Source organism: Barbatula barbatula (assembly GCF_947034865.1).
Source record: "Barbatula barbatula genome assembly, chromosome: 8".
Classification (NCBI taxonomy): Eukaryota; Metazoa; Chordata; class Actinopteri; order Cypriniformes; family Nemacheilidae; genus Barbatula; species Barbatula barbatula.
In genome coordinates this window covers 4,629,579-4,652,522 of record NC_136771.1, presented here as the reverse complement: position 1 = coordinate 4,652,522, position 22,944 = coordinate 4,629,579, and the positions used below count along the sequence as shown (strand labels likewise).

The window sequence follows — 22,944 nt, the reverse complement described above, 5'->3', positions numbered from 1 at the left end:
AAAACCATTGATACATTCCTCACAGTATCTTCTTTCGTGTTCCACAGAAGAACGAGAGTCACAAAGCTTTTAATAGACACAATGACGAATAAATGCTGACAGAATTTCATTAAAGTATGCTTTTAATGAATTTACTCAAAAAGCTACACATACACACAATTGCGTACAACGCGAAAGAACTTCATTCACACTTTACCAAGGAGCTTATTGTTGTAAAAACAGCTGAGCTACTGTCACATTACTGCAAAATGTAGTTAAATGATTAGCCTCGTTTTCACTTAGTTACTCATCAGCACTGAATAGAAAGTGCATTATTGTTAATGTGGATCTGCCGAAGCTCCTTGCTTACGCGTCAACCACTGAAAACCTTTTGCTTCTCTTTCCCCATTATGTTTCCTCTGACATTCAGCTGTCGCCCACGTGTCTGTACTGGCCCGGCTGTTATTTTTTATCAGGGAAACATAAATACCCGTGGTAATACAAAAGTGAGTTCTTTCATCTGTTCTTTCTCCAACCTTATTTGACATTTGGTATTGAGGGGCATTGATTGCTAAGTATTAATTAGCGTTTAGGCTCGGTCGCACTCTCTTTTAGCCAGTCATTTGATCTGCTGCTGAGGAGTTAATTGAATGCTCAAGGCAGAGCGGGATTAGGAAGCCGAACGGAACAACAGTGGCAGCTACTTTTAACTAATTTTCAGCTTTTTTGTCCTCCTGTTCCTTCTTTTGACGTATGCTCGCTCATGTACGTCCTCGTGTCGTTCTTCTGTGCATTCCCTTTCTTGACTAACAGTAGGTTTTACAGCAACAGGCAGTTGCAAAATTGTGTGAAAATATTCACTGCCAGTCGGAACAGCGTGTGGATGAGTTTCATGCGTTTGCTTTGGACACAGCCGTCCTTGCAGCTCGAATGTTAAAGCGTGACACTAACATCGGCAAGTTCAGGGGTGCGATTCCCAAGGAACATTTAATCTGAGAATTTGTCTACGTTTAATCCGCTGTTAAGGTCTCTGCACATACAGTCCGAAATTCTTTTGATGCGTTTTTTCGTATTTGGCGCTCGTTTGTGCCGTGTCTCTGAAACAACTCTCAAAATGCTTGCTACGGATGTGAATAAAGCAGAAAATGGAACCCAGTCCCAATTTTTTTATGACTGAATAAAATATTAGAGGCAGTAAATGTGATTGACACAACGTGAGGTCGTATGTGTGCGGAAAATTTCGGACGCAAATTTCGGACTCAATGTGCAATGGCCTTTAGTGTCTTTAATAACTGTGAATAAAAAAAACATTGGTGCTGACGCTTATATGGCTTTTTTATATTTATCTTTATACTGTATTTTAGGGCTGTTCAACGATTAATTGCGATTAATCGCATCGAGAAGAAAAGTTTGTGTTTATAATAATATATGTCGGTGCACTGTGCATATAAATGTTATATATAAACACATACACATAGATGTATATATTTAAGAAAAATATCAATTATAAATGAATTAAAAATTAATAAATATTTATTTAATATAATATGTTCATGCAAATATTTCCTAAATATATACATGTATGTGTATAAAAATGTAAAACAAATACGCACGGACATATATTATGTAATCACAAACTTTTAATCTGGATGCGATTTATCGCAATTAATCGTTGAACAACCCTACAGCAGAAATTGTTGAATGTTGCTTACTCTCCAAATAAGATGCTTTTCTCTTTGTAAATGTTTCTCTATTTTTAATGTTATTTTAAACAATGTGAAGTGTTACGCCAGTGCAACAGTGGTTAGCACTGAAATATTTAAAAAACTGATCGCTTTATTTTCCGCCTCATCTATCTCGTAAATCGCTCTTTGAAATGAGCTGTGCTAAATGCGGGACCTGTTTTCCGAGCTCATACCTAAAGAAGCACTTAATTCCATTGCTTAGCTCAACTGCATTCTAGTGGATGCGACTTAATGCATTTAATTGAGTTCCGCACAAATGCATCATCAATCGTTGATAAAACAATCTACATGTTCAATTAAACATTTATAACCTTTTCCGAACTGTTCGTAGCCCGGAGATCATCTCTTGAAGATGTATGGCCAGGACATACAGGAATGCTTTGTTTGCTTAGATGAGAAAAACAAGCAATTAAGTGGTAAAAACAAATTTTTACTGTTTGTGAATGGTGTACTTACAACCATTACCCAGAGGACACTGTCTCCGGGAGAGCAAGATAGCTGTATTTGTTTAATTAGGCAGATGTGTTAGGACGAGTTGATGAAGTGGATTTTTGAAGAGGATGATGAAAAGATAAGAGCGCACTAATCTCTTGCGAACACTGGGAAACGAAAGAATAGATGGAACGGGAGAAGTAAAGTAGCCGCAAGTACGAAACAGAGAAACTTGTTTTGTTTCTAGCGCTCTCGTGGAAGAGCAGGTTTTTCAATCATCCTGCGACACACAGATGGGACGCTCTGCCCCGAACGCACAGAAACACAAGGGGCCTTTGAATGACGGTGTTATGAGGTGGGCTGAGTGGAAACCATCGGGCTCCCGTGACCCCTCGAGGACTCTAATGATCCGTTTCCATGATGATGGAGAAGATTTAAATGGCGTTGCAGGATTCTATATTATCATTCTGGAACACCCGCCGTGCTCCGCAGTGGATCTGTCAGAGATGATTGAGGGCTTTTCAGATGGCTGGGTCATGTACGCCGATGGTTAAGGGCCCGACGTGGCCTCAGGGGTCTCCTCTGAAGGTCAGCTGAAGGCTTTTGCGTGGTATTAGAAGGTTAGATTGGATACATATGCCCTATAAAGGTTGAGATCGGGGTTAAAGAGGCTTGTCTGTACTTATCCAGTTTTTTTGTGAAAATCAGATTGCTTTCTGGTAATGCTGGAATGTCAAAGTTTGTGCTTTTGTTTTGAAATATAAATATGTATTATTGTTTATATAAGCGTTAATACCAAGGCATTTCCAAACACTTTAACTGTGTGTGTGTGTATTTGAAGAAAAGGCAGCCAATAAGAGCCCAGCATAGATGGGAACTACTTCAATGATGTTCAAAAAGCATCTTAGGGTGAGACCTGAAGAAACTGTCTGATAAAAATGCCAATCCAAGGCAAATGGTAGCTAGTTTGAAGGCACTAAAATATAACACAGGTTTGATTTGTTTTAGTTTTCTTTAGTCACAACATAATTCTGTTTTACCTCAATATTGTTTTGTTTTATCTTTACTACAATTTAGAAAAATATTAATGAATACGTCATCCTAAACTTGAATAGGAGTTATGCAGGAAATATACAGATGTGGAAAAAATAAGAGAACATTCAATTCTTTTCCCACTTTTTTGGAATGTGCTTTTTATAGGTATGTGTTTACATAATAGGGTCATTTTTGTTTCATTCTGTGAACTACTAAGAATATTTCTCCCATTTTTTGAACAGCAATATTGTTTCTATTTGCATTTATTTGCAGAAAATGAAAACTGGAGATACTGGTCAAAATAACAGAGAAAATGCTTTGAACTTTGCCGTATTTGAGGTTCGAAAAAATACATATTCACTTTTATGCAATACTACAGTAATATTTCTACATTTAGGAAAAGTTGATTGAAAAGATGCTGTCAGTCTTTCAGATTGCTGTGGGATGACTTCTATGTCAATTCAACAGACACTGGACTGGAATGACCACAAAACATCTAGAAATGCAGATTAAATGAAAATTTTAAATGCTCTCTTAATTTTTTCTGTGGCTGTATATACATTATATATAACACTATACTGTATATGTTTTTTATTAGCAGAAAATTAAAACCGGACAATTTGATCAACATAAAAAACATTTAAAAAAAAGTCTGACCTTGAATTACAAAGAAAATGTTTTACCTTACAAAGAAAACAAGTTCATATTCATTTTAAACAACACAATAGTAATGTTTTCATGTATTATGTATTTAGAAAAAAACTAATATTGAATATAAAGCCTGATTTTTAAATACAGCTATCGTGCACCTTGCCATGTTCTTTCACGTTGAAATCATATACTTTTATTCTATATGTAATTTGAATATAATTTTATTGTTAACATAAGTCGGCAGAATCAGTGTTTGATGACTTTCTTATGCCCAGCTTGTAGTTACATTCTCATGTGTCATTGTTCACATACTTGTACGTTCTTCACTAACGTGTGGTTTGTCTCCGTAATGGTTTGACTCCTCCGTAGCGCTTGCGGCCTGTAAAGAGGCTTTTATTCTCCACTTCACTTAATTGTAGCCCCTCAGGCTGTTGAGCTCAGGTTCACTGTGTGGCCAGCAGACCTGGTGGCCGGAAAGTTTAATAAGATGGTAGCGGACAATTTTGTATGCTTTTGGGCATTGCTGAAAGAGGCTGACGATACCATCCACAGAAGTAGGTCAAGACCTTGCTGCCGGTGGACCTGTGCAAGTTTGTTTGGCTCTCGTGCTCTTTACCGTTTAAAAATATCACCCTGCAAAAATGGAAAACTGAAACTTAATTGGAGTTGAAGATTACCGAGTTGAAACTCTGAAAACTCTGTTAAACAGTTAACATTTATATTTTCTTTTAATTGAATAATGAACATATTTTTACTCTCTTTCTTTGTCCGTATTCTTTGTCCCTCTCTCAATTAGACTTACACAATATAAATTACCGTTCTTTTAATGAAAATATTTGGCCCTAAGATTTTTTGCAAATCAATTCCCATAAGCGTGGCTTTAAAGAGAGACCAGGTGCGTGAGCTTCGTGTTAGTGTGTGATTGTTGACTGTGTGGTCTCGTCCATGGGGAGGGTTTGATCATTACATGGTGTCCTGTGTAATAGAGGTAAAACAGGTAATTAATCTACTATTCACCCAGAAGCAGAACTGCTGCTAAATTAATGCATCCCCCATACACCCAGCTGTGTAAAGATATATTTAGTGGCCCTTCCTGTCACAGGGTCCGAGACAATGTTGGCTCCATGAGGAATGCCCAGAAGAAAATAACCTGCTTTAATTAAAAATGCATACGTTTAAAAGTTTACATGTTTATACTCTATTCCAAACCTAATCTCATGCATTCTTTATACACGGTTTAATAAGACGCATGTGCCTGGCCTGAAGTTAATTTATGGTCTATGTTTGGTTATAATATAACAATTGTTTCCTGTCTGTCGGTCTCTTGACGTTGTGTGGAGACTGACAGAATGGGGTTTGACTTGAGAACCTATCATCTCTGATTGTACTTGGCGGAACCACGCCACAGCATGCAGAGGATGAAGTTTTGTTTGCTGTATCGGATGGTGACTTCCTGGCATCAGACTCTGAGGACTCCCTGAAACTCCCGGCTACGGCCGGTCGAACCCAGAACGACACTGACGCGGAGATGTCAGCCATGCTTGCCCGGGCCGCCGTGGGCATCTGGCTGCAGTGCTTCACACTGCCTTCCCTGCAACGCTCACGGCTGGACTCTTGGTACCTGTATACGGCCTTCTTGGGTAGTCCCGTCTGACGCTTCCCTCCCCTATCGGTGAACCTGTGACCTCCAATCTGTGGACTCCACCGCTTCTGTGCACCCCTGGTTTGGGCCCTGCACTACTACTTCCATGAGATCTCTCTTCGGCAGCTGTGGTCTCCGTAGCATTCTCCCCTCAGCTAGGGGTGCTTCCCAGTGCTCCTACGGCGCTCCTAGTTCATTGGCCTTTTAAAAGTACAATCGGAGATGATAAGTTCTCAAGTTAAGCCCCATTCTGTCGGTCTCGAAACAAGGTCGAGAGATCGACAGAAAGGGAACTGAGGTTACATCCATAACCAAGACGACTTTTTTATTGAATTGATATTTTATTGTATATTAAAGGGATACTTTACCCAACAATGAAAATTCTGTCATAATTTACTCACCTTCCAGTTGTTCCAAATCTGGTTATTACTAGTTGCCCCCCATTGACTACCATAGTAGGAACAATTACTGTTGAACACAAAAGAAGACAATTTGAAGAATGTAGCACAGCAAAGTTCTGGGGCACCTTTGACTACCATTGTTTTTTCCTACTATGTTAGTCAATGGGGTGAAAAAATCTGTCTGGTTATAAGCATTTTTCCAAATATCTTTCTCTGTGTTCATCAGAAGAAATACATTTATATTTGGAACAACATATAGGTAAATAAATTATAATAGAATTGATAATTATAATAAATCAAATTATAATAACTTGTATAATAATATTCAACAGTTTTTTTTGCGGAGGTCTACCAGAAGTTAAATTTGTTATGTCTATAGGGGTGTAAAAATACAGTAAATCATGGCATAATACATAATATTTTGATACACATGTTTGTTGAGGTGTTAATAATGTTTTAATGTTTTTTGTGCCTTTACAGTTGTTATGAAGCCTTATCTCTGGCTCTCTGGATTTTTTAATCTGTCTCTCCAAATTAATTTTTAAATTTATGTTTTTTATTTGCGGCACAAAGAGGTCAGTTCAGTCATAAATATTGTCAGTTCTATAACAAGTTTCTTCTTTCATACCTTTATTAAAACTTTATCTTTTCTATATGGGTTCAACATGTTTTTCATTTTTGTGTGTGAAAAATCTGTTGCTATTGTTAAGAGATTTATATATTTATTTACATTTTGTTCAAAATATTGTGAACATATTGTATCATGTATTGTATCACATATGGATATGAAAGCAAAGATTGGCGTTCAGTTAAAAACAAATCCTGTTTAGTTTAACTAACCGTTTTACTTTAGAAAAATCATTAGGTATTTCCTTATTATGTAATATTTGTTCTTGAATCTTGAAGACACCACCCTTTACCTTCTCAACAAATAAGGTGTCTCCATTATTAACACAATAATCATATATAATCTTCACAATGGCTGTTGAAGTCTGTTCCCCATTGACCCATGAATATAAGATTGATAAGTCTTATGAAACTGAAAAATGTCAGACTGTGAAATATTATATCAGACCCGAAATTACATATGAGAGGAAAACCTCCAATGTGAGCGAGTAATTCATGAATCCTTGAATGGTCGCGCGTTTTAACGGCTGTACTGTAAATCTGGGGATGACTTTTCCTACGTCAAATCAATGCTAGAATTGAAAAATGTTGGAAATGATAAATCTGCTCGGCTGTCGTGTCAAATATTAATCTGTTTGTATTTATGGAGACAGATAAATGGCTCTCTGATGCATCATGTGTCTAGCTGTAAGTGCAGAAGATGCTGTCTCTGCCTCCTCTCTCTCTCGGGTGAGATTACTGTTCCCATGGCAACACAGCAGATTGCTTGGAGATTGCTTTGGTTGTGGGCACCATGGTAACGCATTTTATATGCTGCTGGGTCTCTCTCTCCCTCGCACTCTCACTTTCACTCTCCGAAGGGAGTTTGGGGTTGTGCATTCGCTCCCGTGTGAGGAATCAAAACACACGGCCGTGAGAACTAACAGTGAGTTTCTGGTTGTAGGTTAAACAGATCAGGTGTGTGCCGAGCCATCACACTATCCAGTAAATGGTGAAATAACTCAAAAAGAAGTAATGCCATAGTATTTTTATAATAGATGTAAATAATTTAAAGTAAAAATCCTAAACAATTCAAAGATGATATGGTTCATGTATGTTTACATATGAGAGCATCTCGGAGTGTTTCGCTTTTTGAGGCGTATTGTATTGTTATACCGCCTGCACAAACCCCCCGCTGTTATGGCGACTTAGTGTACGAGACGAGCTATCTGTTTGTTCTGTCATTCCTCCCTATATTTCTATATTCCTCTTTCAGCCTCTGTGCAGATATTTATTTCTCGTGCGGTGAGTCGTTTTTGTGAGGCCGGTGGTTGTCATGGCGACGACAGCCCACAGATGGAGGCGGGGAGCTCGGCAGAGTTTTCACTGGCTCTGACACAAAACTTGTTGACACACATACATGATACTCACAGTATGATGAAAATCTGGATGCTCATCTCCGCTCAAGGGCACAAACGCACACCTGACCACGGGCTGATTTACAGCCGCTGACTAAATCGAGTCAGATCATCTACGTCGTACGTTTTACACTCCGGTTTAAAAATGAGTGAAAATGACTTTAAAAGGGATTGCGTGGTTGTCATCGATCATGTGTCATGTCCATCATGGGTACAGTGTTAATTTCGAGTGTTAAACATTATATAGCACAACATTGTAGAAAAGAGAGAGTTCAGTTTTTCCAGTTTAGATTCACATTTGTTCACAAATAAACCATAAAGGTATCCTATGTTATCTCAGCAAAAAAAACAAACTGTTAATAATTTATTATTTTTATTATTAATAATTATATTTATAATATAAAATAGCATAAGGGAGATTTATCTTCATTGTTTGTTTTTTTCTAAATGTTTGCTTTGTCACACCACAGATTTAATTGTCAACTATCTATAATAATATTACTGATGTGGTTTAATAAATGTTTTTAGCATTTTATGTTTCTATAACTTTACTACGACAAATAGTAAAAGTGCAACATTTATGTATTTATTATTATTTTAATGCATGCTTTAAAAATTTTCATTTCTTTGTATTGTTCTTTTATTTCACTTACAGCATATCAATATACTGTATAAGTAATGCAAAATATATAATATATTATATACAAGTAATAAGAAACCAGCGCTTTGTTTAAGCTTTGGTTGATCTGAAATTCATTTCATTGTTTCAAACAATATGTTAACGAAAAAGTTACTGTGAGACCGATAAATACTTGCTGAACGCCTTCTGCCTTGAAACCCTTAGAGGTTGCGAACCCCCTGTTGAAAACCCTTGTTTTAGAAGTGCTAGATGAGGTCACTAAAGATCAAGTCACTAGACTCACTCAGTCCATTAAACGCTGCCGAGATTTGACTGTAGAGAAGGTTAGTGACATGAAAAAGGTTAATTACACCAGAGGTTAATAACTGCATAACTCAACCAGCGGCATTGTGTATGGCCTTGAATTGAGATTTGGCAGATTCTGTCGGAGCAGTGAGGAGGAATATCCGGATGACTGCAGAGTTATCGTAGTAGTTCGTGTAGTTGAAAGACATTTTTATGATACGGTACAATGCATTACCAAGACATTGCTGTTTCATGAAGATTCAGATGTGCTATTTTTAGTAAAGAGCAACTATTAATGAGTTCATGGATGAAGACGATAAAATCAAATGCATTAAATTCTGAGATGTGGTCATACAACAACATTCACCTCTGTACTACTATTTTCCACTATTTACAGCCTCACCATTATTCTGGGTTTGTTTATCCCAAGACAATCCAACAGTATGCATTAAAAAGTCATAATAATGGTTTCATGACCAGGAGGCTGCCAGATTCGCATTTTCTACTGTGAATATAATTTGCTATGGCCTCTAGCAACAAACCTGCTTTCCTGCATCATAAATGTGACTGTGGACGTACACACATACGGCAGTGCTTACAAATCGATGCTGACATCGAGTGTCAATACGTTTGTGTTGATGCACACCAAATGTCCCTCTGTTTCTTTTCAGGTACCTCATGAATGTGACGTTTGAAGGGCGTAACCTCTCGTTTAGTGAAGATGGTTTTCAGATGCACCCCAAGTTGGTCATTATTCTGTTAAATAAGGAGAGGCAATATGACAGGGTGGGTGTTTCCTTTCATTTGTGTCCGTCTATCTTCCCCTCCTTCCCTGATGTAATGATCAACCTTCATTTACTCTTGTGAATGCTCTTTATCTTAATTCAAAGTTTCAGTAATCCTCAAATTAAGCTTGAACTGTTTCAATCTCGACGGCCATTGTTTTCTCACATCTCTCATTTTCGTCTCGCTCATCTCACCCACTTTGCTCTTTCACAGGTAGGAAAATGGGAGAACGGGTCTCTGGCAATGAAGTACCACGTGTGGCCTCGTTTCGAGGGCAATTCGGAATCAGAGGAACGGAAGGATGATCACCTGTCCATCGTCACGCTGGAGGAGGCTCCGTTTGTTATCGTGGAAGATGTTGATCCTCTCAGTGGCACCTGCATGAGGAATACAGTACCCTGTAGAAAGCAGCTTAAAATCCAGTGAGCTTAAACTGATTTAAAACTTCCACACAGTTCAGCTGTTCACAGATTCACTGCAGATTTCAGTGTAAATAGTCGTAGATGTGTTAAGTGATGGAGCAAAGAATTTCATGAATTATAGCAGGTGATATTTTAAGAAATGGGTTGAGTGACAGATTTGATAAGCAATAGACTGAGAACTGTGACGAGTAATAGATATGTTAAGTGATAGATTAGGAAACGTAATGTGTAGTATTGTGGTAGATGTGTTAAGTGATGGATTGAGAAATGTTTCAATAGAATCAGACTTGACCTTGTCCTAATTCACACATAAATAGGGTTGGGTCCTTTAGTCTGGGACCACAATGAAAACGTGGGATAAAAAATGTACTTTAAAGCTGGAAATAAGGAAAACACATTTTTGGGGTGGGTTAAAAAGGAACGATTAAGAAATAAAATGTTTAGGTTACTAACCAAATAAGCACATTTAACTATTGTGTAGAAGGTCAAATGTCCTTGCTTCCAGTTGAAACACAGTTCAACATGTGAGAAATGATCTGAGAATAATGTGAAAAGTGGTCATTCTCTTGTAGTCAATGCAATGGTCAGTGCAGTGGTTATTAGTCTTTCTCATGTCATTGTGACACATTGATTGATTTGAAGATTCATCGCATGCTATTTTGATCAAGGACTAAACAGTCTTCACTAGAACATTAATCTTCTCACGTCTTTTTCATCCATATTTTCCAACACTAGAAATCAGACAGGAGATTCAGGGATCTACATTAAACGCTGTTGCAAGGGCTTCTGTATAGACATCCTCAAAAAGATCGCCAAGTCTGTTAAATTCACCTACGATCTCTACCTGGTTACCAATGGAAAGCACGGCAAGAAGATCAATGGCACATGGAACGGGATGGTTGGAGAGGTGAGTTTAAAAATGACTTAAAAAACAGTGCTCATTATGTGATACAGTTTTTCCTTGGTTTTCACATTATTGATAAGGATAAAAGTGTTTCCCATTGAGCCTATCCTGATGTTTGTTTGAGAGCGAGTTCTTTATGAAAGGTGGATATATACAGAATAACTCAATGCCTTACGCTGTAGGACCGTGTGTGCTTATAGATCATAAAAATCCCATTCATTTTTTTACCGTAGAGAAATAGATTTTTAATGATAGCGTATAAACCTTTCAAGACGGACAGACCCTGAGCTCTGAGGTTGTTAGATGATGATGTATGCTTCTGTTGAAACTACTGCTTCTGTTTTTTTTAAAGAGAAATATCTGGTAATAAAAACTACACTACCCATAATCCCCAACACCAAATAAAAGATGAGATGCAGCGTCCCACTGCATTAATCATTGCAAATGACGAAAACAATTTTATAACCTAGAATTTTTTTTCTTATTATTCACGATATTATAATCATTTTAATAATTACAGTTATTAACATTACGTTGATCGTCAATACCAGTATATTACCAAAATAAATAGAAATAATGATCTATTTGCAAAGACGATAACACCTTTTTATTTTATTTTTTAAAGTCATGTTTTTATTGTGTTACTTAGGTGTTTTTTTTGTTGTTATTTTATCTTAACAAAACAACCCAATTGCATTGATATAATTCGTAATGCGCAATAAAAAGAGTTATCTGTTTTTGCAGACGAACCCTTCAAATTAAAAATATACATTTTATTAATGATTTTGTTTCTTTTGCGCTGATTTGCATTGACTCGTGCATGCGGTGCTGACTTTACATTTATAACTTTCCTTTTTTAACTCTGTCACAGCTACACGCTGATTTTATATCATCTCCCTTTAAAACCGGGACAATCTGAACAGTGTGTCTAATCACAAGAGGAGATGAAAGAGCGGGAGAGTGAAAGCTAGTGATTTTGCCCAACCTCAGGGGAAAATACAGCTGGTACATTAATTCAGACGAGGAAAAAATATTCGTTACCCAATCGTATTTCAATCCAGTTGAAAGGGACGAGCACATACAGTACCGTTTCCTTTCATTCTTCCTCGCATGAGTACTCGCAAAACTGCGGCACATTCAAAGACTTTTAGCAGCTTTGCTTGTTTAATAGCATTACAGGTTTAGATGCTTTGAGACGTAATGCTGTTCAGTAATAGACACTACGGTACAATGTATATCTGAACTACATACATATAGCATGCATTTGAAAAGATGTGCGTTCTCTGGGAATCGAACCCATGAGCTATAGAAACATACATCACCATTAACTCTGTTTTGTCCCATTTTCTGAATCACCTGAGACCTTTTGTGTGTATTTCTAAATATACCTGGACATGTGATGGTTCAGGGACATGTACTGATAAGGGGGATACGAAGAAGAAACGTCTGTTAAAACCTCCTGCGACTACTACTATAGAAAGTAACCTGATTTCTGGCATCATTGCTCTCTTATTATTTTCTCTGTGGTCTTTTCATTTATTGCTTTAATCTATTTTTCCTCACACTCTGTGATCTTGTAATCGTATTGGGACTGTGGCATGCCTGGTCAAGGGAACTGTACAGTAACATCTTTTGTCTGTCTTATTCGTTTCCAGGTGGTGCTTAAGAACGCACACATGGCTGTCGGGTCTTTGACCATAAATGAAGAGAGGTCAGAGGTCATCGACTTCTCCGTGCCCTTCATAGAGACAGGGATTAGTGTCATGGTCTCTCGTAGCAATGGCACGGTGTCTCCTTCTGCCTTTTTAGGTGAATTATAGACGTTAATCTGTCTGATCTCCTGACATCTAAGTTTATTTTCTGTTTTGTTATCTGCTTTTCTTTCACAGATTTAGACACGTTAATTTTTTAATTGACTTTATTTATTGCCAGTTATATTATTTGATTGCTGAGGCAACATTTCAAATTTTTATTTAGTTCATGTTTCTAAATAACATTTAGGCCGATATTTGATTCTCATCAAATGAAATTAACCAGAAAAGTAAAAATTGTAATCTAAAACTAAAATGTAATACTTTTCGTAAACTTTAATAACATTGCAGTGTCCAAACAAACTTTACATTCACTTGTTTTTTATTTGGTTTGTATTCTTCGTTTTCTGTACAGTCAGTTGAGATTGGTATAGGCCTGTATGGGACCCACAATGGGGAATATGCATATGGGTCGATGACATACTATACCTCCGCCAAAATCTCAGCCAGGCTATTACATCCGCCTCACATCGTAGCGTCCATATGGAACAATGGCGTTTCGCTTCTGTTTGCACATACGATTAAGGTCGTAAGTCTAATTATTCAAACATATGCTGACAACCAAAAAGGCAAAGCACTTCAGGCTATATGTTTCACCGTACATCAGCAAATATGAAGAAAGCTTTGCACTTACTAGAGGCATGATCACAGTGGCACTTAACAATGCTCACCCGTAGTAAAGGTTGAACGTTTTCTTAATAAACACGTTGTTATCACTTGGTGAAAAATGCTATGAGAGCAGAAGTGACCTAGCTGGCTCAGATTTTAGCGGAAGCATGTCATCGTCCAGTGTGCATATAGCCCATTTTCCCAAATATTTTGCAGTGATATTTATCCATAGACTTCTAGGTGTATTCATTCCTTTGACGGCGTTCCATAATATTTTTAGTGCGAAGGCTACTGTTGTTAAACCACATTCTAACCGTTTTCTAATCCTGATTCTGTTTTATAAACTCACACACAGAGATCTCAAGGGTTTTCTTGACAAACACCCATCCCTTTATTTCTCTTCTCTCCTTTGTTCTCGCTCTCAGAGCCCTTCAGCGCTGATGTCTGGGTAATGATGTTTGTGATGCTGTTGATAGTTTCAGCCGTGGCCGTCTTCATCTTTGAATACTTCAGTCCTGTTGGCTACAATCGCTGCTTGGCAGACGGACGAGGTGTGCAGACACGCACTTGTTCAATACACTCACACATACTGAGCTGTCAAACACCCATACACCAGTTGGTATGTCTATTCATAAACCACAGCTCAGAAGAAACACGGGACACAGTTGAATCTTTTCGTTTGTTATTACAGAACATCTGTCTTAAAATGAATGTACTGCTTTCATGAATACTTTTGATTCACATCAAAGCTGAAAACGTAATGACTATTCATGGTTTGACATCTTCTGCCTTGTATTACTTTATGATTCCCGTAATGTTATTACTCAGTATCTCTTTTTACTTTGTGCTTGTCTACACGCTATCAGAGCCTGGTGGTCCGTCTTTCACCATCGGAAAAGCCATTTGGCTTCTATGGGGTTTGGTCTTCAACAACTCTGTGCCTGTGCAGAACCCCAAAGGCACGACTAGTAAGATCATGGTATCGGTCTGGGCCTTCTTCGCTGTGATATTCCTGGCCAGCTATACAGCCAACCTTGCTGCGTTTATGATCCAAGAGGAGTATGTGGACCAGGTGACTGGCCTGAGTGACAAAAAGGTACCGTGAAACTGTGTTTTATTATTAAAAAGAAAGTTCTTATTGATCTCAATTATCTTGCGGTCAAAACAGATATTTTCCAACTTTAGTGCGTAAAAGAGCCATTATTTCTGAAGGCTGCATTGGACGTGACTTGACTTGATGCATTAGACTCCTCTAACTAAAGAGTTTAAGACTCCCTATCACACGCTTACCGATTTTGTGAATGGCTACATACATAACTGAGAACGACACACTGAGCGACTGAGGATCGATAATGACTTAAAATACTGTTTGGCATGATTTCAGCCCTGGATAGCAAGTGAAATGCAGGTGGTTAGTCAAAACTCACTTGCAATTCCACACCATGCTATGGAGGCATGCTATGACCTAGAGGTTGCATTTGTCAGATTTATTTAAATAAAAAGGTTAATTTACTGTCCGTTTTAATAATACAGAGTCCAATACAGGCTTCCCAAGTCATTCTGAAATAAAAGTAAAACTGTCAAAACGTAAAAGATCAACTGAGAGCGTAGATCTATATATGCCTGCTTGTACTAACAGTGGCAAACGTTAGCAAATGCATTTACTTGAACACAAACCTGACACATAACATGAGCCTTCTCATGGCTCCCTCTCTCTTTATACTAATGCACTTTTTGTTTGATGACAAACAGTTTCTGATTAGTTTCTGGCCGATAGTTATCTGCTAGTTGTATAACTAACAAAGTTAGCTAGCATGCCCTATGCGTTTAAAAGTTAATGCTACGTGAAAAATAACCTTGTTCCCCAGTTTCTCGTACGCAAGATATCTTTAGACATCCACACACCAACAAAAGACAGTCGTTTTTTTCTAAAGTGTTATATTATCCTTTCTGTTTAATCCGCTCGATTTATTGTGTTTAACTACAGCTGTCGACAGTGTTTTTGTTTGAAAATGGCAGCAGGTTTGTGTTAAAATATGAAATTGGAGACTGTATTCTGTCAATTGTGCCACTAAACAATACGACAAGATGATTTTTGAAACTCCTTATGAAGCCGAATCTGTGCTGGTTTGTATTGGAAGCCTTCAGTTTTTGTTTTGTTTCAGTTTTTGTTTTTTGTTTCAGTCTTTGTTTTGCCTACAGCTCATGCCGTGACGCAAGCGGGACGTCGGCACGAAAGGGGTCTATACCCCATTAGTTTCTGAAACGACTTCATTCAATAGTAGTGCACAGTTTTGTATGTGACATCCTAATATTACTGTTTACTGTCCTCTTACTAAAGACATTTTTGGGCAAGAACATGCTGACCGGTTTGGTAGTAATTCGGTTTTTGCGTCATCCTCTTTATGTGGAAATAAATGAGCTAGTGTGAATTAGGCAACTGATATGAAACAGAAAAGAAGCGGAGAGGCTACCGTAGCCTTCTTAATAATACATGCGGTGAGATTTTGCGTCAAAAAAGATACGTGTAAAGGTTTTGGAGATGACATCTCTCCTTACACTTTCTCCCTTGAGTGTTCATTGACACTGAACGCTTCATGTTTTTTCTTTCTCACCTATAGTTTCAACATCCTAATGACTTCTCCCCTCCGTTCCGCTTTGGCACCGTGCCGAATGGAAGCACGGAGAGAAACATACGGAACAACTACAAGGAGATGCACAGCTACATGACTAGCTTCCACCAGAAAAATGTGAACGAGGCACTTCATAGCCTGAAGACCGGGTGAGAGAGCGAGAAAGAGACAGTTTATATGGTAAAATGAAGGGTGGGGACTGAGGAAGATTAAGAGCATGGAGAACAAGAGTAAGTACAGTGAGGGGGTGGGTGAACTCTGGGCTGATAATAGCATCAAAATGAGGCGATTTGTTCGGTGGATGACGTGCAATGATGTCCCTGGTTTGTAAAATCCTTTATTATAGATTCAATATCTTCATATAGATCAATAGTGCAGCATTTTATGGATATTTCTAGATACTTCGCCATAGCTAATGTCGTAGCTAAAGCACCTTAACTTTAGACCATTTGTCCTCCAAAGGGTTTTTTTGTGCTTAAATGTCCACAGCCAAGCTTTTTCAGCTGCTTAAAAAATGCTTTTGGTGCAAAGCGTCAGTCTTCCGTGCTAGTTTATTTAGCTATTATTATGCCAAAAATAGAAAAATGTGTTATATTATCAGATGCTCACAGATGATCTACTTTGCTATTGGTTATAAATAAACAATACCGGGCAATACACATATCTAATTATTCATAATTTTTAATGCAAAAAAGCTTTTCTTATTTGATAGTTACTCTCATTTGTAACATACAAATATGCATTTTCTTTGCTTGGCACAATACAGTATGTATTAAAAGCTTTTTACAATTAAATGAGAATTAAACAACTCCAATAAAATTATCGCAAAAAGGAAAATATCTCACATAAGATAAAGTCAAATGTTTAATTTGATTGATTAATGCCTTATTTTCACTAAGATACTGTACAAATGTTGCCTGTCACACACGTGAGTGAATGGTTTGTGTTAACAGTAGGGTTGGGTACCGGACTCTGTACTTTTAAGGGCACGGACCGAATTACATCGGTACTACGAGTATCGATTCACATTAAATCAATGGTGCCAAATTGTGTACATGAGAACACATCGGGTGCTGCGCGAGAGAAGGTACGTTAGAAAGAGAGATAATTTACTTCATGCAAAGTGAAAATAAATCAGGCTGTCCTGACCAATGTAGAAAATGAAAATAAACACTCGACTCTACATATGGTTATCATATTTATTTTCTTTTAATAATTTCACTTGTTCTTGTTTAGAAAATTAAGCATACACTCGTGTTAAGGAAATGCGCACTGAGGTGCAGCTGGCACGCACTGCGATGAATATTTAAGTTTGCTAAGGCGATTTGTGTTTTCTGTCCACCAATGAAATAAAATCATTTATAACTGCCCAGCTCGCGCTGTATAAAGATGTGTCAGGCACACCTTACTTTATAACGCAGCAGGGCGATGTCATCATACATCGCAATGTTTCACAGTAGCCATTGTCCGATGCCAAATTGGTAGGCATCGCCCAACCAACTTACCATCATTCTAATGTAATATTCCCCTCTTTCCTTTTGTTCAGTAAACTGGATGCGTTTATCTACGACGCAGCAGTCTTGAACTACATGGCCGGCCGCGACGAGGGCTGTAAACTGGTTACCATTGGTAGCGGGTACATCTTTGCCACCACGGGGTACGGCATCGCCATTCAGAAAGACTCGGGCTGGAAGAGGGCAGTGGACCTCGCCATTCTACAGCTCTTTGGAGATGGTAGAGATCATATTTTTCTTTGCTTATTATGTAATTGTTGTGAATCAGAAGACGTGTAGATTAGCTCCATAGCAGAGATATTTAGAAGAGCGAATTGAAGAAAGAACTGCTTTTTTTGGGCACACAGTCTACATTGTTTTAGCACCTGATTCACTAAAGGAATTATGCAAACCGCAACTGTTTAGTGACATCAGTCCTCATCCCAAAAAGTCACAGCTTGAGATTTCATTCAGTTAGTACGCGCTTTTTATTAAGTGGTTCTCGATGTGTCCCCGAGGCAAACAGTTTTAAAGAATGCTTGGCAAGAGATGACAAGTGCCTACACTGGCTGACAGAATGCCAACCAATATGCCACAGAAAATGGGTTTTAGATGCGTGAAAATCTGGCATCCTGTCTTTTTGAACGTTCTTTGTCTGGCATTCATGGTCAAGCATAATAAAGCTAATTTTTAATTGCTTGTAAAATCAAAGAATTATCCTTCAAAATACAACCGGTACAAATAAATAGTGGACATCGTTCTTACTAATGATGCCAAGTTTAGACCAGACGCACGCACATCTCAGTAGTAGTAACATTTTTCCATAAGATGGTTTGCTTTGAGTTTGCTTTGTGTTGTTTGTTAGAAAGGAGATCAAATAGCAAATTTTGCTATGCAGAAAAGAAACAGGATTCATGTTTAAACCAACACAATCTCATGGAAATTTGTAACTGGGGTGCGGTTTCATTATTGCCTTTTTCTATTTATCATATGTTTTTGTAGCATACAAAATCACACGAATCTTCATTCCAACCTCAAAAAAAATTAAGAGACCATTCCAATGTTTTATTTCAAATCAGCATTTCTAGATGTATTGTGGCCATTCCAGTCCAGAGTCTGTTGAATCTCAATGAAATTAAACCTCAGAAGTGACAAAGTCAACAGCAACATGAAAGACAGACAGCATAAGTCTTAATTCTGGTTTTCACATAAAAATGTGAACCTTTTCCTACATAAATGTAGAAATATTACTGTTTTATTGCTTAAAAGTGAATATGATTTCTTTCTTTGCAGAATTTGTGGTTTCTCCAGTCTTAATTTATTGCAAATAAATGCAAATAGAAACAATATTTGTATTAAACCTTTGGGGAAAATATTGTAATTGGTTCAAAGGGAATGAAACAAAAAATATAATTTTACCTAAACCCATACCTATAAATAGTACATTCAGGAAACGCATATCGTGCTATTGAAATGGTCTCTTTTTTTCACGGCTGTAGTTACGGATTCGTGATTGTTGGCAGAATAGTAAGAATTATAGTGCTGTAGTTCATGTTTTATTATGTATATAATATTATAAATTTAAATGATATAGACCACTTGCAAGACGTAAACAACACTGGCTCAGAAGCACTTCCTGTTTCAGTTTTGTAACACTACATAAACGTTTCGATAAAATACAACCAATTAAACAGAATTAAACGATAAATTAACATCTTTAAGACGTATGTAATGTGAAATTTAAATAAATAGAAAACAGAATGATCAAAATGGTCTGATCCAGTGATCCAGATCCAGAGGCCACTTCTGGAAATGATGCGCTTCTTCCCTAACAGCATCTAACATGACAGGCAGTTTGAAACGCATCCAGGACACGAATGAGAAACACGGCCTTTGTCATCCATACAAGCATAAACAATACTAATCATTTCAGACATCATGCATTGCAAGAGCAATTTTTATTGTATAGGCAAAGTCACAGAAGATATTGGCAGAGTGGAATATTTGGTGCTAAAGGTACTTATCCATGCCATTGAAGAACCAGTTTGGCTGAATGGTTGCATTGAAATAAATTAAAATTTTAATTTACTGTTATTTATTTAAAGGATTTTTTAGAAAACAAGACATTGTCATTTTACTTAAGGAAATGCATCTTGATTTAAGAATGTTAATTATTTGTTAACGAAAAATTCTGACTAAGATTTTTTTTGCAGTGTACCCTGTATGTCGGACATTACATGAGATTAACAACACAATAAACATTCACACGACATATCTACATTTACTTTTATTCATTTAGCAGACACTTTTATCCAAAGCCACTCACAAATTAGTTTATGGAACATGTGGTTATGCAAGCCATCCAGGACCAGGAATAGAGTCCTATTTGCAAGTGTCAAGGGGGCGCTTGTGTTATCTCAAAAGTACACTGCAAAGGCATTAACCGTGTGACATCTACATGCAGGTGCACATGAAAGCACAGGCACAGCATGCAAACACCCGCACACGGGTGTTCATATTCATATGGGTGTCTGGTTTTTTGAATGATTAGACATAGCTAGGATAGCTATTCGATGTGTATTTTTGTTTCCCTTGGTGCATATGCTGTAAGAAAAAAGTATGTTTGGGTATATCTACATTTTTTCCATACAGACCGCCTTGAGGGACACTAAATGGGATTTTGGAGTTTGATCTTGTCCCTCCTATGAGAACTGCCGGATCCCTCTGGGCACTTATTAGTGCTAAGAACCAGATCACAGGCGACTCCCATTAACAATTGTTAATGAGAGAAAGCTCCAGTGGGTTTAAGTTTGGACTAATCCGCCGTGACAAATGTTACCCGTCACAGGAGCCGTAATTTGTTTATGGTGCACGGTTTCGTATGAGATCTGAATAAATGTGGTGCTGGATAGACAAATGTGTACAGTCACGCATGCTAACGTGGGGTCTTGAATGGAATAAACTTAGGTCCGTATGTTTGTTTTTGTATTTGCTTTATTTATTTATTTTCTCTTTCTTTCTTTCGTTACAATACATGCTAAATACATCTGTCATCACCAAGTTAAGAATATCAAGGACCACAATGGAAATAACTTGTCACTTTCTTGTGTCAACCTTGAAAAGAGTATGATACGGTGTATTGCTACTTTATGTCTAATACAATACAATCCAACAGAAAAACTCGACCACATGCAACACACAGAAGTCGTTGATGGAAAAATTTGTACAGACAGACTTCATTTCCCAATTATTAATATTCTGCATGCACATTCTCTTCTCCCTAACCTCCCTTCTCTCGTTCCTTGTTTGCAGGTGAGATGGAGGAATTCGAAGCCCTGTGGCTGACTGGCATCTGCCACAATGAGAAAAACGAGGTGATGAGCAGTCAGTTGGATGTAGACAACATGGCAGGTGTATTCTACATGCTAGGAGCCGCTATGGCGCTGTCCCTTATCACGTTCATCGCGGAGCATCTGTTCTACTGGCAACTCCGATTTTGCTTCATGGGTGTGTGCACGGGCAAGCCCGGCATGACCTTCTCCATCAGCAGGGTGAGTGGAGGCTTGTTCTCGATTATTATTCTGTTGCCAACTGCCTATTGAGTTCAATTAGTTCTTTAGGTTTAACAGTCTTAATGTTTTATAGAGTGGTTTTAGAATTATAACAATGGTGTGCTTAGCCTTGATACTGGCTTTTTTGCTAAATATCAGTAAGTAATCAAAGCAGTGTGGATATTTGTCAGATAAGCACTAATGCGAGTGTGATATTGGTTTTATGCCAAAAAACTGTTTAGCATTTCGTTTTTTAAACATGGAAGTTATTGTTGAGTAAAGGTTAAGCATTTGTAAACAATATAAATATGATTCAATGAATTGTGCCAAGAAATCCATGCTGTCGTTTAAAGACTCGCTCCATAGAATGCCATGGGAAAAGACTTTCCAAAGCAAAGCATTTATTACAAAATATGTTTCTTTTTATATCTTATTATTCAAAGAATGATTATGGCCACATGTTATTTTGTTCAAATCCTTATGCAAGGAAGGGTAATGCCCTGTACTTTTCTATGAACCCATTTGTGGTTGTGAAGACACATTTTAGCGTCCAAACTTTTTTTAGACATTTAGACATAAAATCTTCCCTCAAGCAATTGAAGTAAAGTCGTGAGTCACTTAATGACAGAGCTGTATAATAGTCTACTTTTGCAAATTGGCAAGTAATTCAAGCATAAACTTGTGTTTGCAAATGTGGATAAAAAACATGTGAAATTATGGCTTTATTTGTCACTAAAAGGAAAATATTTCCCAAAAATTAAATTCTTTCATCATTTATTCATCCTCATGTCATTTCAAACCTGTGTGACTTCTGCCAATTTTCTTCCGCAACATTGGTAACCAAACAACTTTGACCCCCATTAACTTCCATTGTTTCTCAAAACATCTCTTTTTGTGTGAGTCAGGTTTAAAAGACATGAGGTTGAATACATGACAGAATTTTTATTTAGGGGTAAATTGTCCCTTTAAGCAACGGTGCACTTTACATGACCATGTTTTCTATGTTGCAAGATCCAGCCATATATGTATCTGGGGGTCATTGAAAGTCAGAACATTTCCTTTTGAGATGTAGACAAGTGGTTGAACATCAGCTAAAGCACCGTTACTGCGGATGGGGGTGAGAAGAATCTACAGTGAATAGAGAAACGTGAATAAAGAACAGGCAACAGACAAAAAAGAAGAAAAAAATCGCTCTCACAAGAAAGGAGGAGAAAAAAAGAGAACTGAGATAACACTAAGCGAAGATTGGATGGAGAGGTCACGAGATGATGAGAATAAGAGTTGCGCTGGGAAGGATGACCCGAGTTTAAAAAAGACAGAAGGTAGCGGAGATAAGGGGACATAAAGAAAAGAATGAAAAACACACAGAAGAGTTTGCGTGACTGAGATGGAGAGAGCACATTTCTAACATGTTGACTCACCAGAGAGGTGGATCACCAGTGCTAGAGTGACCTTTAGCCTTTAAAATGTTTTGAAGCAACATGTATATTCATAAAACTTTAATAGATATCCCATTATTGTGCATAACAACCACCTTTGTTTGTTAGTCCAGATAAAAATTGCAACACCCAACCATTTATAAAAGGTAATGAAGTATTTTGACTTTGCCGATTGACAAAATACAACCCAAACCACGGATAAATGGATTCAAATTCAGTAAATCCGAATTACTTTTAAATGAGCGGGAGAGGTTTATTAGAATATTGTGTAATTCATTTGTCACGGCAGTGATGAAGGAGAGTGTCTGGTGAATTTTTATCACATTGATATAAAAGATATTGATGGGTGCTCAGAACCAAAGTGTTAGTGCAACCCTGTCACCCTGTCCTCATCAATCACTACTTATTTTGCCCTTTCTCCCACTTGATATACGAAATTTCTTCATGTCGCTCCAAACCCTT

The 22,944-nt window shown here is 37.6% G+C and overlaps 1 protein-coding gene across 1 annotated transcript in view; it reads left to right on the top strand.

Moving 5' to 3' along the window:
• The window catches only part of grin2bb (glutamate receptor, ionotropic, N-methyl D-aspartate 2B-b), a gene marked incomplete at both ends in the record, with an annotated part of 66,998 nt that overhangs the window by 41,115 nt on the left and 2,939 nt on the right, over positions 1-22,944 (top strand). The window contains 9 exons of the mRNA XM_079461622.1: positions 9,506-9,620; positions 9,834-10,042; positions 10,778-10,949; positions 12,602-12,755; positions 13,792-13,917; positions 14,233-14,462; positions 15,988-16,148; positions 17,546-17,733; positions 20,805-21,043. Coding sequence (XP_079317748.1) covers positions 9,506-9,620; positions 9,834-10,042; positions 10,778-10,949; positions 12,602-12,755; positions 13,792-13,917; positions 14,233-14,462; positions 15,988-16,148; positions 17,546-17,733; positions 20,805-21,043 — 1,594 coding nt within the window. The remainder of the gene's footprint in view (positions 1-9,505; positions 9,621-9,833; positions 10,043-10,777; positions 10,950-12,601; positions 12,756-13,791; positions 13,918-14,232; positions 14,463-15,987; positions 16,149-17,545; positions 17,734-20,804; positions 21,044-22,944) is intronic.